Source organism: Phoenix dactylifera, chromosome 3 (assembly GCF_051530095.1).
Source record: "Phoenix dactylifera cultivar Ajwa chromosome 3, Ajwa_hap1_PhDact_Kaust_v1.1, whole genome shotgun sequence".
Taxonomy (NCBI): Eukaryota; Viridiplantae; Streptophyta; class Magnoliopsida; order Arecales; family Arecaceae; genus Phoenix; species Phoenix dactylifera.
The window spans coordinates 38520533-38537883 of NC_143192.1; the positions used below are offsets into that span (position 1 = coordinate 38520533).

At 37.2% G+C, this 17351-nt stretch overlaps 1 protein-coding gene and 1 non-coding gene across 8 annotated transcripts in view; both read right to left on the minus strand.

Annotated features, from left to right (window-relative positions):
* Positions 1-17351, minus strand: part of LOC120109906 (mediator of RNA polymerase II transcription subunit 15a-like) — a 117794-nt gene that overhangs the window by 71999 nt on the left and 28444 nt on the right. For 6 of the 7 annotated variants that reach the window (XR_015976304.2, XM_088718306.2, XM_088718305.2 and 3 more), the window contains 4 exons: positions 13724-13794; positions 13110-13187; positions 11835-12983; positions 9550-9876 (listed from right to left, as the gene is read on the minus strand). Coding sequence is in view for 6 of the 7 variants with exons in the window: in XM_088718306.2 (XP_088574432.2) it covers positions 9550-9876; positions 11835-12983; positions 13110-13187; positions 13724-13794 (1625 nt within the window). In the remaining variant the exon portion in view is untranslated. Of the gene's footprint in view, positions 1-6587; positions 7705-7808; positions 7898-7985; positions 8175-9549; positions 9877-11834; positions 12984-13109; positions 13188-13723; positions 13795-17351 lie in introns of those variants that run through there. The other variant, XM_088718309.2, reaches the window with a different exon arrangement.
* TRNAL-AAG (transfer RNA leucine (anticodon AAG)) lies at positions 4335-4415 on the minus strand. The gene has a single exon. It is a non-coding gene; the product is annotated as a tRNA-Leu (tRNA).

The following is a 17351-nucleotide window of genomic DNA, read 5'->3' on the forward strand; positions in this document are numbered from 1 at the left end:
TCTTTGCTCCTAACATACTACAATCACTCATGAGTTCTTGAAAAGCTTCATATAATTCTTCTAAAGTAAAATTTGTAGTTGAGCTATGACTTACCTCATCGTCTTCGAATGCCATGAAGCACAAATTGGCGGTCTCTTCCTTCTCTTCCTCGGAGGATGATGTGTCACTATCATCCCATGTTGCTTTCAATGCCTTCTTCTTCTTCTTTCCAAAGTGCTTCTTCTGTTGAGGGCATTCGGAACGGATGTGTCCCGGTCTCTTGCAATCATAACAAATGATTGGGTCTCTTTCCTTTTCTTTTTCCTTTTCCCAATCATTTCTCCCTCCGAACTTCTTTCTTGGGAAGGGTTTCTTTCTTCTCATGAATTTCTTAAACTTCCTTACTATTAAACCCAAGTCCTCATCTTCGCTTTCTTCTTCACTCTCACTACTTTCTTCTTCACACACACTCGAAGTGGCCTTGAGTGCGATTGTCTTCTTCTTTGGCACATCTTCTTCATGTTGCTTCATTGTGAGCTCATGCGTCATCAATGAGCCCAATAGTTGTTCGAGTACCAATGTGTTGAGGTCTTTAGCTTCTACAATCGCCGTGACCTTCGCTTCCCAAGCTTTCGGCAAAGATCTGAGAATTTTACTCACAAGTTCTGGGTTAGTATAAGATTTACCCAAATTCTTTAAACCATTTATTATATCGGTGAAGCATGTGAACATGCATGTGATGGTTTCATTGGGTTCCATTTTAAACAACTCATATTTGTGAACTAGAATGTTCACTTTAGATTCTTTGACTTGATTTGTACCCTCGTGGGTAACTTCAAGCCTATCCCATATTTCCTTGGCGGAACTACAGGTGGAGACTCTATTGAACTCATTTACATCTAGAGCACAAAATAATGAGTTCATGGCTCTAGAATTGAGTTGAACCATCCTACTATCATTCTCATCCCAATCATCCTCAGGTTTGGAAACTTGAATGCCATTTACCATGTGAGATGGTTCGTGTGGTCCCTTGATTATAACCCTCCACAAGGCATAATCTTGTGCTTGAATAAAAATTCTCATTCTAGTCTTCCAATAGGTATAATTTGTCCCATTGAAGAGTGGAGGTCTATTGGTTGCCTGCCCCTCAGCAGGAACATTGTTGAAGGGTGTTGCCATCTAGATCTTTGGCTAAGACGGTTAGGTCTTCAAGAAATACACAGAGCACCTGCTCTGATACCACTTGTTGCCCAGAGATGGTCACCCAAGAGGGGGGTGAATTGGGTGTTTTAATACTTTTTGTCTAATTAAAAATAAAATACACAAATGTATGAAATAAAGTAAAGATAGAGGTATGAGAACAATCAATCGCAAACACAGGGTTTTATAGTGGTTCGGAGCTTCCACTGCTCCTACATCCACTCCCCAAAGCACCTTTGGGAATTTCCACTATAATCCAAGATTACAGTCCGGTAGTTTTGCGAGTTCACTACCAAACTCGTTGTTTTACACCGGGCTAACAACGAACCCTATAACCCCCAATTTCACCTAGGCTTGGGACGCCTTTCCCTTGTTCCAAGTCCCTTGACTGGAACAAGTACAATAACCAAAGGTTTTACCAAGGATTTGAAAGCTCTTAATAAGCAAATATGACAATGAGAAATAATGAAAAACCCGGAAGAACCCTTTTGCCGTTGGAAGCGTGGGTAATGGTGATTCTTCCGATGTGGATCGCGTTGGCTTGAATGTGAGCTTTGAATGCCGAGCGGGAGAGAGTAGTTGAGCACGAAATCAGTTGGAAAACTTGAAAGTACTTGATTTCTTCACTTGAATGCACTAACTCCCTTGAACCTCTCTCTCTTGCTTCTCTCTTGAATGATCTTGTGTTGGGTTGGTGAGAAGTTGTTGGAAGGCACTTAAGAGCTCCCTTTTATAGCCCAAAAAGCAAATATAGCCGTTAGACACAAAGAAAGAAATGTTTGAAATTCAAACAAACCTGCAAAAAGGTGTCAGTCGCATCCCAGGTGCTCCGGAGACGTCTCCGCTTCAACGCGAGACGTCTCGCCTATAAGATTTTTCTTTTGACGTTGTTTGGGGTCGACTCGGCGCTTTACGGGGACGTCTCGGGCTGTTTGCGCTTTTTGCATGGGGACGACTCCGCTGCCTTGGGGACGACTCCGCTGTTTTATCTTCGAAAAACAAGTCTTCTGAAATTCTCTGAGAGAGTCGACTCCGCTTTTTCAGGGGACGTCTCCGCTGCCTTATCACGGAAAAAGATATCCTCTAGAATACCCTGAGAGAGTCGACTCCGCACTCTCTAGGGACGACTCGGGAACTCTGCTTTTTACTTGCGGGGACGACTCCGCGTCCTGTGGAGACGACTCGGGCGCATCCCTTGAAATCGGCCTTTCTGCCGCCTCTGAGAGAGTCGACTCCGCCTCTGAGAGAGTCGACTCCGACCCTGCGATGCGAGACGCCTCGCCAGGTGCCGGGGACGTCTCCAAACGTGCCAGTTCTTCCTGTTTGTGCCAGAGACATCTCTGGGACTAACCGGAGACGTCTCGGCTGTCCCTGATCTATTTTCTTCAACTCAAAAATTCTTCAATAAATCCTTAAAAATTATGGAAACTTGCCTAGACATTTCTTAACAATATTAATAATTAATCACCTGAAATTCTCAAATAAATTGTTAAGATAAATGGAATTATACTCTAGTGTTTTGTATTCATCAAAATCCATTAGGGGGTCAACACCATGCTAGATGGGGTCGAACTAAGGGTGGGTACAAAAATTTGATATTTATTATTTTGCCAAATACTCTGAATGTTAAACTGCTGCAATATGTAAATAAATATAATTCATAAATTTGTAAATCAATTTAGAGGCAATTAGACTGCTTCATCTGACCCCCTGACTATGATTTAAAATGATCCATGTCTTAACTCCAACAGACTAATGAACAGGGATAAATGGTACGATACAAATTCGAGCCGAGATGGAAACTTTGCAACCAAAATAATACCTAAAAATACAGGATGTTGTTTGATAAATCCGACTAATGGAGCAAACAGTTTAAAGAAATCTGATACCATCTTGTCTGTGGGAATAAAAGCAACAGCAAGCTTTCCCTCTATCCAAAAAATAAAAAATAAAAATAAACACAAAACCTTCCGATTGGACAAAAAATGAAAATAATAACCGTCCTAGGTGGGCTTGATCAATGATAAGTACAACATAAATCCATCTTTCATTATTTGCTGAACAAGTTTTTTTGTTTTATCTTTTTCTTTTTTTCCCTTTGTGTTTTTCTGATAATTAATAACAAGCAGATTGTTGAGCTGCTACAAGATTATGACCACAAATTGGCCGGATCTATCCATGACCTGAATGCAACCTGAGTAGACTACAAATTCTTAATCGGATTGGGGTCAAAAATTGAACTTCATTTGAAAACTAGGTCAGTTCTAGATTTTATAATTTCTAATCCAATCCTGACTCGTCTTAGCTCATGTATCACTCAAGTCTAATTTGGGTCAAAAAAAAAAAGGCTGGCTCATTCTGAAACTAACCCCTTTGTGGCCCCCTATAGTATAAAAAATATTTTTAATATAAATCTGTGAATCAAACTGTCATATGCTTTAACACGATCCAACTTATGAATGACGATAGTTGGACTCCTACACATGTTCTATTGCTCTTATGAAACTTTGCAACGAAAATACTAAAAAGGTGAAAGTAAATTTTGCATAAAAAACCACTTAATTATTGATTTGTAAAGAAAAAAAAATAGATTTTTCTTTCTCATAACGGCCGACACATTAGAACTTCTTGGATAAGTTTAACCTTGGATCTAAATACAAGATGGATAATATTGCACAAAAAATATTTGACTTTTCTTAATTATTGATTTTTAAAAGACAAAGATTGGACTATTCTTGCACATAAGGATGCACAATTAGAACTTTTTGGATAAGTTTAACCTTGGATCTAAATACAAGATGGATAATATACACATTTAAAATGCCCCATACATGTTTACCAAATACTATACATACATAATTATGTATATATTTATGTATATTTATAAATGCAAGTATGTATATATGTAAGTATGTGTGTCTATACATATATATATTCTTAATAATAATAATATATGTATATTCTAAATATGTGACAAATATTTGTTTACTTAGATAAAATGGATGATGGTGTTTTTTAGTAATTTGTTTTACCAAAAAGATTAAAACAATATATATTGAGAGTAGGATTCAAAAATAATTTTAGCAAATTGTTTTTTGTCAAAATGGATGGGAGGAGAAATGTTTTTAGTAATTTGCTTCATTAAAAAACGTTATGTTGAGAGTGGGATTTGAACCCACGCCCTTTCGACCCAGAACCTTAATCTGGCGCCTCAGACCAACTCGGCCATCTCAACCAGTTGCATTAGATGTATTGTTTTTAATTATTAAGAATCAAAGTACCCGAGCTCAACCTCCCCATTGAATTCTTATCTGGACCAAATTAAAAAGTTTCTAATCCACAAGCTGGGCCTCGATCTAAGCCATTTACCTTAAGAATATGCTAATAGGCTTCGCTTGGTCCTATTATTAGTTCTATATGCTGCTATCTGATAAATATTTCAATCATATACTTCCAAATCAAAATCAGAAATAATTTGCTAAAATTAAAAATAATGTATAAAACTACATAATTCTAACAATTCTAGTAGCACAGTAGCATGTTTCACGCCATTCATCAATCCCATCTTCCAGAAGGGGCATGCAAATTTGATAGAGATACATAATTTGATGGATTCTCTGGTTCTGACTGAAGAAGGAACCTGGAAGCCAGATCTTGCATTTCCTGGTTTTTATGAATCACAGAAGCACCAAAAAGAGCTCCCCAAACACTAGATAAAGAGGGTGCAACTGGCATTGAATTTATAAAATCCACAGCTTGATTCAGCTATCACGGTGTCGGACCCGAACACGAGGCAGATAGCGAGGGAATGGATGCCTCTGCCGGTGCCGGAGTCGACAAGCTCGGCGGAGGCCTTGGCCAGGATGGCGAGGGTGAAATGATCAGGAGATTGGTGAGTGCGCATGCGGCGGAAGATGGCGAGGGGCTCGATGAAGAGGCCGGCGCGGGAGTAGGCGGCGAGGAGGGCGTTCCTGAGGAAGATGTTGGACGGGGCGCCGGTGGCCGCGGCGGAGTCGAAGACGAGGCGAGAGAGGGAGCGGAAGCCGAGGCGGGAGTAGGCGGAGATGAGAGCGGACGAGAGGACGGGGTGGCGGTGGAGGCCAATGGGGAAGGCGCGGGCGTGGGCTCGCTGGGCAAGCCGGAGGGCGCCGGCGCCGGCGGCGAGACGGAGGAGGCCGGAGAGGGACCGGACGGCGGCCGAGGGGGAAGGGGAGAACATCGGGAGAGAGGGAGAGGAGATTGGGTAGGGGCTAAGGTTCCGATAACGGCGTTATTCCAATATAACGGCCTCCATTGCCGCCGACTGTTATATCGGTAATCTGAGCCGTTATTTGCCCGATTACAAAAGGGTGATTTCAATTTTTTATATTAAAATACGAGTGTTATAACAGCCGTTACAGCGTTTGTTTTTCCTGGTGCGCAAACCCTTTTAGAGAGAAAATTGTACAAAAAATTGTTTTATTTAGAATAAAAATAGAAATAACAGCAGGTTATAATACGTAGCCTTTGCTGACTCTGATACCAATTGTCGCAGATGAAAGGATGGAGAGGAAGCCGGCTAAGGGGAAGATGGCTTGATAAGGAAAGGATACCCTAGAGTTTATATGTAATACAGATAGCGAAATATTGGCTCTATGACCAACATGTAGACTTATAGCAGGCCATTATAACATTATAATCGTCATCATCCTTTTACTTCCCCTGTTGTTAGCGTGTGGTTCCAAATTTTTATTGTTAAATAACAAACATTAGGATATCCGATGTAACATTATTATTATTATTATTATTATTATTTATGTAGGTGCACAAACTCTTTTAAAGAGAAAATTGTAATTTAGAATCAAAATAGAAATAACAATCATACCGTACAATGGATTGTTATAAGAGTCATCTTTTAGATATATTATTTTAAAATAAAATTTTTTAATTTGTATCTAAAGACTAAAAGTCAAAAATTGTAGCAAATTGTAAGCAATCTATTCTTGTTAGAAGGTTTAAGATGATTTGTAATCTTACAGCAGCCTGTAACAGGTTTGGGCCCCCTTTGTTATATTATATGCATTATAACAAAGAAAAAGATAATGACTGCAATAGCAGATTATTCAGCGTAAGAATAGCTTGTTATAAAATGGATGGAAGGTAGATAACCAAAATGGTAAAGCTTGAAATGTAACTAACCTTTTCAAATAATTTGAGAGGTCCAAATAGAATTGCTTGCTGAATGAGAATTCGTAAAGCTTTCAAATAATTGAAAGAAGGTTTGACTGATTATGATTATGGTTGCGTGAGAACAAAGTGAAAATTTAGTAAACAAATTGACTATGAATTTCATAAACCAGCTAGATGCATTGTTATCAGACAGATTTCTATGTTATCAATATTGTCTTCAGTTTTATCATGCCATAAATTATGAATGAACCTACATAACACATAATTTGGATCAGAGTTACAGAATCATCTTGAAAAAATAGGATGGAAGGCTTATGCAATGCCTGTAAAGTCAGGAGCTTAAAAACAAAGTAAATCTTTATACAAGTAGGACAAAGCAAACTAAATCTTTCTGAAGTCACCCTTTATGATTCGTGAGGCCCAAGATTTTCTCAAGCATCGCAGAGAAAAATAGGTTCCATATAGCACATTCAACTTTTCAGACATCAAAACTCAAGAATCATATATAACAGGGTTTTAAGCAGACATATATGACGCGTATGAGAAAGATGATGGACAACTCATTTCTTCAGCCACCTTAGTTGCCAAACTCATTCGTACCACATGTTTGTTACTTCATTAAACAGTCAAGCCGACAGGTGCACCACATATGGAAGCCTCAGGCTAAAATTGATTGCAGGGGAGTTATACTCCATGATATACAGAAAATCAAATTCTATTATGTACACTTTCATTTTTTAATGTAAAAAAGAAATTGTCTGAAACCAGGTTTGAACCAGTATATTGTATAATCAATATGGCATAACAAGAAGACTAAACAGTCTATGTCACACAATATAAGACATTGATTCCATCTCGAGTGCACTAATGCAGCTGTTGAATCTGCATATGAAACCCCAAGAATGCCAGGTTGTTGCTTTCTAAATAACACAAGAAAAAATATATATATGGGACCTATGACAAATGAATTACAATTAGCAAAAATTCAGAAGAAATTGTTGTCCCCAGCTGTTTGTTTGCTAACTCCCTTGTTCAAATTTTTATGGTCTTCAACAGGCATCCTTCATAAAAATGGCCATCATGATGATTAGTTAATTATGGCTAAATACCCATAAGACCTCAGAAATCCATGTTGTTGACGGCAGCACGGTCACGAACTGACACAATTCTCCCAAGCACCAAACCTAGAGCTGAAGCTACCGCCTCCGGTTTGCTGAGCGTACTCATCAATAACTTTGTGTGCACAGGCATCCCATGTCTTTACGATTTCTCTAAGCAAAAGGGGCTGTGGAAGGTCACGGAGGGACATTCTGAACCTTGACCATGCCTTGACAGAAAGATCTCCGAACTCCTTGCTATAGGAACACATGATTGAATAAGAAAAATTGCAGGTCAGATATAGAAGGGAGTGGTGAACTCAAACCCCCTAAGCATGAAAATCACAACAATTTCATCTCACCTCAGTTCGCTTGGTAACATGTCTAGAAGTATGGGGGATGATTTTGGATAATTGGTAGGAATGAGAATCCTCAGAGGCACAATTGGAGACTGCATAAACAAAATGTTGAATCAATACTAGATAGATCAATGAGGAGTTCATATATGTACCTCTGCCTTTTGGCTATTTAGGGCTCACCATCTGATCTGAAGCGAACTGTGATTTCAAGTTCGGACAAAGAAACACAGCATTAAAACAACATTTGATAACTGTCCCTTCTCCCCCAGCTGCAGCAGCAACCATATCAGCATCTTCACTTGCAGTTATCACCATACCAATCAATTTTTGATTTATCTCGTTGATCTCTTCCAGTAGAGCATGGTTGACCTGCATCGAGGAGATCTTAATAGACAGTAAGAATACCAAAAACTAAGTAGCATGATGATATTAGATGATAGACAATGTGCAACTGTTCTTTCAAGGCTTATAAAAATTTATGTGCACATGTAATTTTAATTTACATCATCTTAAGCCTTGGAACTAGTTCCAGATGCTCGTCTAATATATTTCCATTGCAATTTAATAATGAGAAAAGAAAAGAACGAGTATACAATAATAAAATATCAGTTCACATAGACATGCCTCACCTCTGGAAACCAACTACATAATGCATCTGTCAATGTACTAAAAATAATTTTAAAAAAATCTGCATTTTCTTTCGAAGCTGTAATTTTGTGCTTAACATAAGGTCATCTCCACAGAATTACATCTTTAGAGGATTTGATTATGTTGTTTGGAAATGTACTATTCAAAAAATTAAACCTCATATGGCAGTTTCTGGACTATTTGTTACAAGCCCACCTTATTATCTTGATTAAGCCTGATCTATCATAAATTATTTCTGGAACAGTTCAATCATTATCTAATTGATATCCAAGAAATAAATGTTGTTTTAATTTGTCAAAAATGGAAAATTTCTTTAGTAAGGGTTGTTTTACTCAAACATTAACAATAATCATCCAGCTTTGTCACAATATATGGCATTGGCTTTATGGATTGTAATTAGCTCAAACAGTTTTGACATAGTTTTTACTTTTCCAGGGCCATCCATAGTATTAGTTCAAGCTTTTCCAAATCCTTCTTCACAATCACCATCTACGTGACCTTATGTCTTCTCTTCTATGCTTCTACATCTTTTAAAACATATTAGAACCTATCTTTGCTGGTACCCCATTAGGTCCTCACTGAATATTGCTCATACCGAATTTGATGATTCTCCCATCATTTCCATAATTTCAGCAACTCCAATGGAATTTCACCCTCGATCTTTCTTTTTTCAATAAAAAAACATAAATCCATGTCAAAATTCTCATTTCTGCTACACCCACCTCTTTTCGTTGGTTCTTTTTTGCTTGCCTATTATTTAGGTAAATTCATGAAACCCCCGAGTCGTTCTATAGATTATCAGCAATACCTTATTTATCACATAAAACCCCAAAGGCACCTCTACGCTTCATCCAACTAGCTCTAGTTCTATTACATATATCTTCATCTATCTCTCCTTATTCTGTATAATAAGTCCAAGCTAACAAAAACCACCACTCTGAAGCATAATTGACCTTTATCCTAGGGGAAAACGGCTTAATTGTACACAAGAATTTATAATTTAGACATAAAAGCTGAACACTGCAGACTTACATACATTAATAATAGAAAACATTTAGTGATGCTACACAAGAAAACGAATTGGATTATACCATACCTCAACTTTTTGTCTCTTGAAATTGGATGTTGAAGTTGATTCAAGTTCAGATTGTTGGAAACTATCACTCATGCTGCCAGCTGATGGCATAACATTCAAGAGCCTGGCAGTTATATCACGCTTCAATTTTTTTGTCATATTATTTCCATCCTGTGACATGAGTTCCTGAGCTTCCAAATGGAACTTTGTTGAGGCAACTAAATCTTCACCAAGAGCAGCTCTGGAACCATTTCCAGGTGCTGAGCCTGCTATTCCATCAATCATGCTGATAACAGAGCGAATATCATTAACAGAGGAGCTCAGCTTCTTTGGTGATAAGGATTGTACCTGAAAGAGTAGCAAAAACAATAAAGTTTTCATACTTCTTAAAACTTGGAAAACATACTGCATATGCATGCTAACATATTAGTAGCTAACTTCTTATCTATACAATTGGTACCAAGCAAGGAATGCTGAACCGGCCTGTACCAGCCGGTTCAGCCCATACCGAACCAGTACCGGCTCTGACCGGTCTGGTTCGGTGTTAAAAATTGGTACCGGCCAACCGTACTGGCATGTATCTTCCAAATATTTTGGATGCGTGAATTAAGCTAAACCAGTGGTACCGGTTCGATACTGGTTCGGACCGGTACCGGCGCCTACCAATACGTTATATTTTTATATAGAAAATATTTACAACACATGAGGCATACCTTTAAGCAAGCTGTTTAAATATTGATACAAGTGCAGCAACAAGACAGTCTCTGGACCAGAATTTCGAAGAAAGTAAATAGCCCTAAATAAAAAAAATAACTTTTTCACTTCCTGCAGCTGTAGCATGCCAAAAGGCTGGACAACAAGATACATAAGAGCCTCGATAAATTAAAGAGCCCTACATTATTTTGCAAATGCTTGAAATTGTTGACCAACATGATTTTATCTTGTGCACATATAATGCTCTTTCTCCACTAAAAATGTTTAACATCCAGTCCTTGGATGTCCCAGGCAGACATATAGACCGGCCTCCAAATATAGTCAATTCAAGAATTTATTAAAATAACCATTTGATGGATGAAACACCCATCCAAGCATCTAGAGATTCTAGACAGCCATTCGAATGTTTAGATAGCACTTTTAAGCATTAGTAGGTTGTAAAAAAAGAGCATAAAATCTAACAATTGAAGAAAAGAAAAAAGAAAAGGACATGCACCGGAAAACCTTCTCATCAGATTATGCTATAGTTGAAAGCAAATCTATTATTTACTTAATCAAATCATGAATTAGAAAATGGTTGGAATCAGATTCTGGACAGCCCAATATTTAATAAATTCACCCTAACCAGTAAATTTTGGCCTCTACCAGTGTACATCCAGTTCATGGAAAAGACCAGGTTACCAAATACCAACCATAACAGGTCAACCGCTTGTTGAACTAGCTCACACTAGTTCAAGCAGAACTGGAAGCTGTTTCTTAGTTTATAAAAAAGTAATTTCTAAAATTTTAAGGAAAAGAATCAAGAAGAAGAAAAAGGAAGAGAAAAAACGGAAGAATGTGAGAAAAGAGTAAAAATTATGAAATATTTAAAAATCGGGTTTGAACTGATGAGGTGATTGTAAAAAAACACAAAATTTCTGGAATTAAGGAAATTCCTTTTGACCTCAACTGATATGATTTCTTTTTTTCAAAGAGAGACTGTAATTCTCTTGCAGGACCCCCAATCATGATAAGATGTTGGATTGATGATTGAAGATTGAGATCACTTTGACTGGGGCTTACACTTTGACAGCTCCACACAAGATCATCAATCTATTCAATCAGCGATTCCATGGAACTAATAGGAGCTTCAAGAGGCACAAGAATGCGTATGGGAAATGGCGACATCAATCACTAAATAACCTTGTAAAAACATGGCTTTTGCAAATAAAATACAAGTTTAAAATTTTAATAACTTCAGATACATGGATGTCTGAATGAAATTTTTTATTAAATGATATCAAAAAAACATGTCCCATATTCAATGTAGCCTGTAACTTCATAATGATTAAAAGTTAATATAACATGTAAGTAACATTCATAATGACTACAAAAATCTAGCTTTACAATGTGAAATGCAGCAAAATCCTCATCAATAAACACTTACAATGTTTTAGCTATATTGCAGATGTTGAGAATCAATATTTCAGATCCATGAATGCAAATAATTGAACAAAGAAAATGGTCTAATAACTTTTCTTGATTAATTACCAAGTTTTCACAAAATCATATAAAGACCAATATATAAAAGCGCTTTAGAAAAGTTGACTGACCGCTTTGATTAAGCGATTTATAGGCTGTTCTTTGGCATTTGATTTGCCCAGAGTTGTAAATACAACATTCGCCTCACACCCATCTGGACTCGAAAATTCTTCAAGCAATTGTGAGGCTGAAATCCCAGGTGTAGAGATAGTAATAGGATGACTTTGAGGGGAAGAAAATGCTTGTTGATGTCCAATAATTACAGCATTTGATAATGATGAAATGCTAAAATGTTTCTCAGGATCTCCAGGTACTGGAGAGGGAGTTGTGGGAGCATAAGGAGACGAAATAAAGGTTGAGTTTGCAGACTGCGAAGGTGTTTGCTCTTTTGGAAGAGATGACAATAGAATGTTCTGATCAATTTTTTGAGGCGATGAATGCTGAGAAACTTGAGGTGAAGTAGGTTGAAGGTTTTGAGGAGAAGAAATTGGAAAAGAGACACCTGCCTTAAGTTGTTGATGAGAATAATTATGGTGCTGACCTGAAGGGTAATGTTGTTGATATAATCCTGATTTGATGCCAGAGCTTTGTCTCCCCTTCAACTCATTTACATCATTTTTTTGATGCTGTGGCATCTGGTGCAGCGGCAACTGTGTCACTTGATGTAGCTGTTGAGATGCACTGATGGTAGTCTGCAAGGATCCAACATCATCCTGTTGCACCAAGCCCACAGTTCCCTGTTTCATGGAGTCCAAAGATCCTTGCTTCGTTGGATCCAAGCTAGGAGTTGGCTGCAGTGTATTTGCCATGTTCTGCTGTGTTGTTGGAACATTAACAGCCGTTGATAAAGGCATGGATCCAAGCTGCATGCTTGGTGCAGCAGCTGACTGCATTGATGCTACCGAGCACGGCAAGTTTATCCGTTGCACCTCGTTTACATGATTATCATGCTGCTGCAGCTGAGAAACTTGAGATGGTAGATGCTGTGGCATGGATTGAGAATGTCCCTGAGGCTGAGAAGGAACACTCCTATTCTTTCTTGAATTTATGAAATTGCTCATAAAATTCTGAAGCAAAGGAAACTTCCTCATCACATCAGAATTGATGTTGCTCTTAGATGTATGTAAAAGATTTAATATGAGCCGTGATGCAGACTGGCACGATTTTGCTTTTTCAAACTGTTTTGATTGTTTTGTTGCCGCCGCATTGACACCTTCGTGCTGTAGAAATAAGGGGGGAAAGGGGGAAGACAAGATTGATTAGCAGAAAAAAACTAGATTTTCAAACATTTCTTCTATTTAACTTGTAGGAAAATCTAAAGCTTTATGGGTCAACAGATATAATACATGAAACTGCGCAATCTTCAGAGTAATCCTTCCATTGAATTCATTGAGCTCTGTAGAGTACTTCTTCCAGGACATTATCTGCAATTGAGGAAAACCATCAAAACTAATAGAATGCAGAGGTGAAATCTCTAAGTTTCTTTCTTATGCTAATTTAATTTTTAAATTAACCAACAGATTAAACTTCATGGGGCATCTCTATTCTTTTGAAAGAACAACTTAGGTCTGTCTAGCACTGCAATGAATTTTCATTTATGCCAAGGTCCGCCGTACCGGTACCGGTCGGCGTACCGGTGGTGGCCCGGACCGGTACGAAACCGGTCCGTACCGGTGGCGTACCGGTCCGTACCGGTGGCGTACCGGTCCGAACCGGTCCCGTACCGGTCCGAACCGGTCCCGTACCGGTCCGAACCGGTCCCGTACCGGTTCCGTACCGGTCCGAACCGGTCCCGTACCGGTTCTTCAACAATAAATTACCGGTACCGGATTTTACGCTGATCCGGTACAAGTCCCAGGCCGGACCGGTACGGCAGACCATGATTTATGCAAATGAATAATATAAAACACAAAAAACATATCAATGGAAATTACAAGAAAGGAAAGCTGCGATAAGTCACCTCTTGATAGATTTCCTCTTGCCGATCAACGACATCTGCATTTCCAATCTGTGCTGTAGAATCCACCAATGCTGTTGTTTTTTTTTTTTGAAAAAAGAAAACATTTAGCTGAAAGAAATAGGCATTAGGCAAGTAGGAATATTTCAAGGGAAACCCAAGGCCAACAAGATAGACATTAAACAACAACTGCTAACAATCTTTCAGCCACAGGATTCAACTTAGTTAACCAATAAAAAAATCATATGAACCAAAATTATGTAAAATTATTATTCAATAAGCAGAACAAAACCTTATCTTAGACGTAAATAATTCTCTGAATAGGACTTCTACTTTATTTACTGGCGGATCTAAATTCCGGCATATTATAAGATGAGAGAAAATTTAACATGAAGTTGAAAACCCATTCTATCACAACCTTACTACTCTAAAAAAAACCCGAAAGCAATAAAATTGTACTTTTAGGATGCCCGTGGAAGAAATCTCTAATGATTTATTAAGTATCAAAAATAATAGAAATAATTTGGTTTTTGAAATCAATTGTGCATCAACATCATTGCAAAAGTTTCAAGTCTAGATGCAATTCACAAACTTCTAAGTAGGTCCACCATCTACCATCAGAATTGCCCATGGAAAATTATCACATAATATAGTCTGCAGGTAGTAAGTGATTGATGAATCCTAATGACTAAAATACCATGTTACATCCTGCAGTGGCTCATACTGTCACAAGAATCCGGCATCTCGCACCCCCTTAGGACTGATCCCTAGATCAATGGACCTAAACCACCTTAAACTGCTGTAAACCAACTTCTAATGAACCACGCACCACTTGACACCACTAAGGACGAGTTTGAAGGTGTTTTCACACCTTCTGCTTATTCTTGCTTAGTACATATACAACCCATAACATAATTCAATGCAGTCATCCCGTACCAGCCAGTAACCAATACAAATCTGTACATCGACTTAAAAAACCTTGAGCTGCACATGGTGAAATAAAGATATGTTTAGTGAGAACTAGTTTACCTCACTATATGAAAAATTTTATAATGAGCCATCCAACCCTAGGACTTCTCCAAGGCTAGGACAACTGGTAGAGCCAGTATTTTATTGAAGGGGGCAACAACAAACCCATGTTAATCATAAAAAATGATGAATTTAGAAAAGACACATTTTCAAGAGTAAGCACAAATGACACATCAGATAGAAAATTTTTATCATACTTTTGATGACATTCCAATTCAGAAAATCCTCCCAAGCTTTACGGCATGGATATATGATATGATATGGCACAATATATACATATTAATCAGGCAATTTAAAAGATAAATAAAATATGATATAGCTAAGCTCACTATATAAAATAATTATTTACATGTACATAAATAAAGCACTCATAGATTATAAAGGGTTATCACAAAAATAGCTTACACTTCATACAATAAGATCAAAATCCACAAACTCTATCATTCAGTCATCATTCAACTTCATGGGCCATAATAAATCTCAAACAATGACATCAACATGGGAATCTGAAATTAACTATCCATTAGTGAAACATCAACATCCATCGAAAAGGAGGAAAAAAAACCTGCTTATCATCCCTTGAGGTATCGAGGAATTATTCCCAGGTCTATCCATAAGCACATGGAGCCCTTTTATTTTTACAAAATAGAATACATAAGTACTCGACACATTTAGTAGCTGTATCCAGCAATTAATGACATTCATTACATATTCGGAATGGACCCAACATGCAATTTGAAGGCCTTTTCTTGCTAGTTCCTAGCCTTAGAGGTGTTTGAAGAAGGCGATTTATGTATCTCCATTTTCAGTTGTTATAATTTATAAGTATTCTCTGCAAAATAAAAATAAAAACTTATATATCCAAAGTCTCTCATTATATATATATATATATATATATATATATATATATATATATATAACGAAGACAGTAGATAGAAAGTAAATCAAAGAAATTAAAGACAAGCCATACGTACCTAACCTACAAAGAAGACCACTAGTAGTAGTACTCCTTTTATTTTTCTTCTCTTCTTCTTTTAGTTCCTCCTACCATTCATCTCCTTCCTCTTTCACCGATTCTTCGTTGTTCTTTCTAGATTCTACTTAGATCTATAATTCTAGTTAAAACATACCAATTTGGGAAAGAAATGTGCACTAAAAAGGAAGTGGCATGGATGATCTAGGATATTCTGGTATTGTAGTAAATTTAGATGAACATAACCACATGGGACTGGATGTTGATGATTGGATAACAAAGTTCCTGCTGTTCATTATAAAAAAGCCACCTTACATCCTTGAATGGAACGACAAAATGTTGCCACAATACTAAGCAGGCAATCTTATCCAAAAACCTAAGCCATATTTGATCAACAAGACAATTTAGAATTTAGGGAGCAAAGCATCATATATTAATTATTCTATAAAAATCATATATTGTAAAGGGTGAAATCACCCCCCAGATCCCTCCTTCCTCACCTATGATGCCCGCACGAAGAGATGGACTCCTCATTGTGTATTCTTCACACTTCTCTTGAGCCTCATTCAAATGAAATTCAATTATTGACCAATAAAAAATTATCAAGATTCAGTATTGATGAAAATCATATTCAAAATCTAAAACAGGACCTGGATGACATCCAATACCTAAGAATTTTACAAACAGACGCTTCCTCACTTTTGGCAATGTTTCGAGAAATGCAATAGTTTCAACTCCACGCAACTAAAGATAAATCACACATTTTTCAATATTTTAAAAAAGGTGTTGCAGCAAAGGGAAAGAAGATTCGAAACAGGAAAGACTTTTAACGAGGAATAGGACCAATAGTATTTTAAGTAGGTGGTTCATAATGTTATCAGGAGTAACAGCAAGAGTTTAGAAAGTCCAAAGATCAGACCTGAGAAAAGAAAAGGATAACAGAGTTTCCCTAAGTTATTTGACTTGTAGAGATTCCTCTCATGTGATAATATCTTATCTAGAACTGTTGAGGATATTGGACATCAGATGTACCAGGAATGATAATTCAGAATAACTTCCACCAAATAAATGGGAACAAACTTGAGTACTTGACAAAGCATCCAAAGTAGAAATAGCAATAACTTTGGTTAATTATTAAAAATAAAGTATCAGTTAATTTAAATTCACAAGAGCTTACAGTTTAATAGTTAGATTTAAGACTCACTATGAACTTCTCTTGATAGGACTAGTGGTTGGAAAAAAAAGCAAGCTAAAGATTGAAAGGTAATACACAATGTGAATTGTGAAGATTTTATCTGAAAGATAATAAAAAACACAAAATTGTCCAAAATATTAAGGGGTTGTCTGGTTCCTTGCGAGTTTTACTAAAATATATACCATAAAACATAATTCTTTGTAACATAGCTTTAGGAAAAGCAATGGGAGACTTGTTTTTCATAAAATTCATTTTTCACCCTATTAATTTTGACAAAAAAGGTGTTATGGAAACCAACCAAACTGCCATCTTTATAAAAAAAATCAATCATTTTGAGCTTATTGTGTACCTCTTTTAAATAAAACCAGTCAACCAAAAAGCCCCTATGGGTTTCCAGGTAAGTGTCTCCATCAAACAAATTTAATATATTAGTT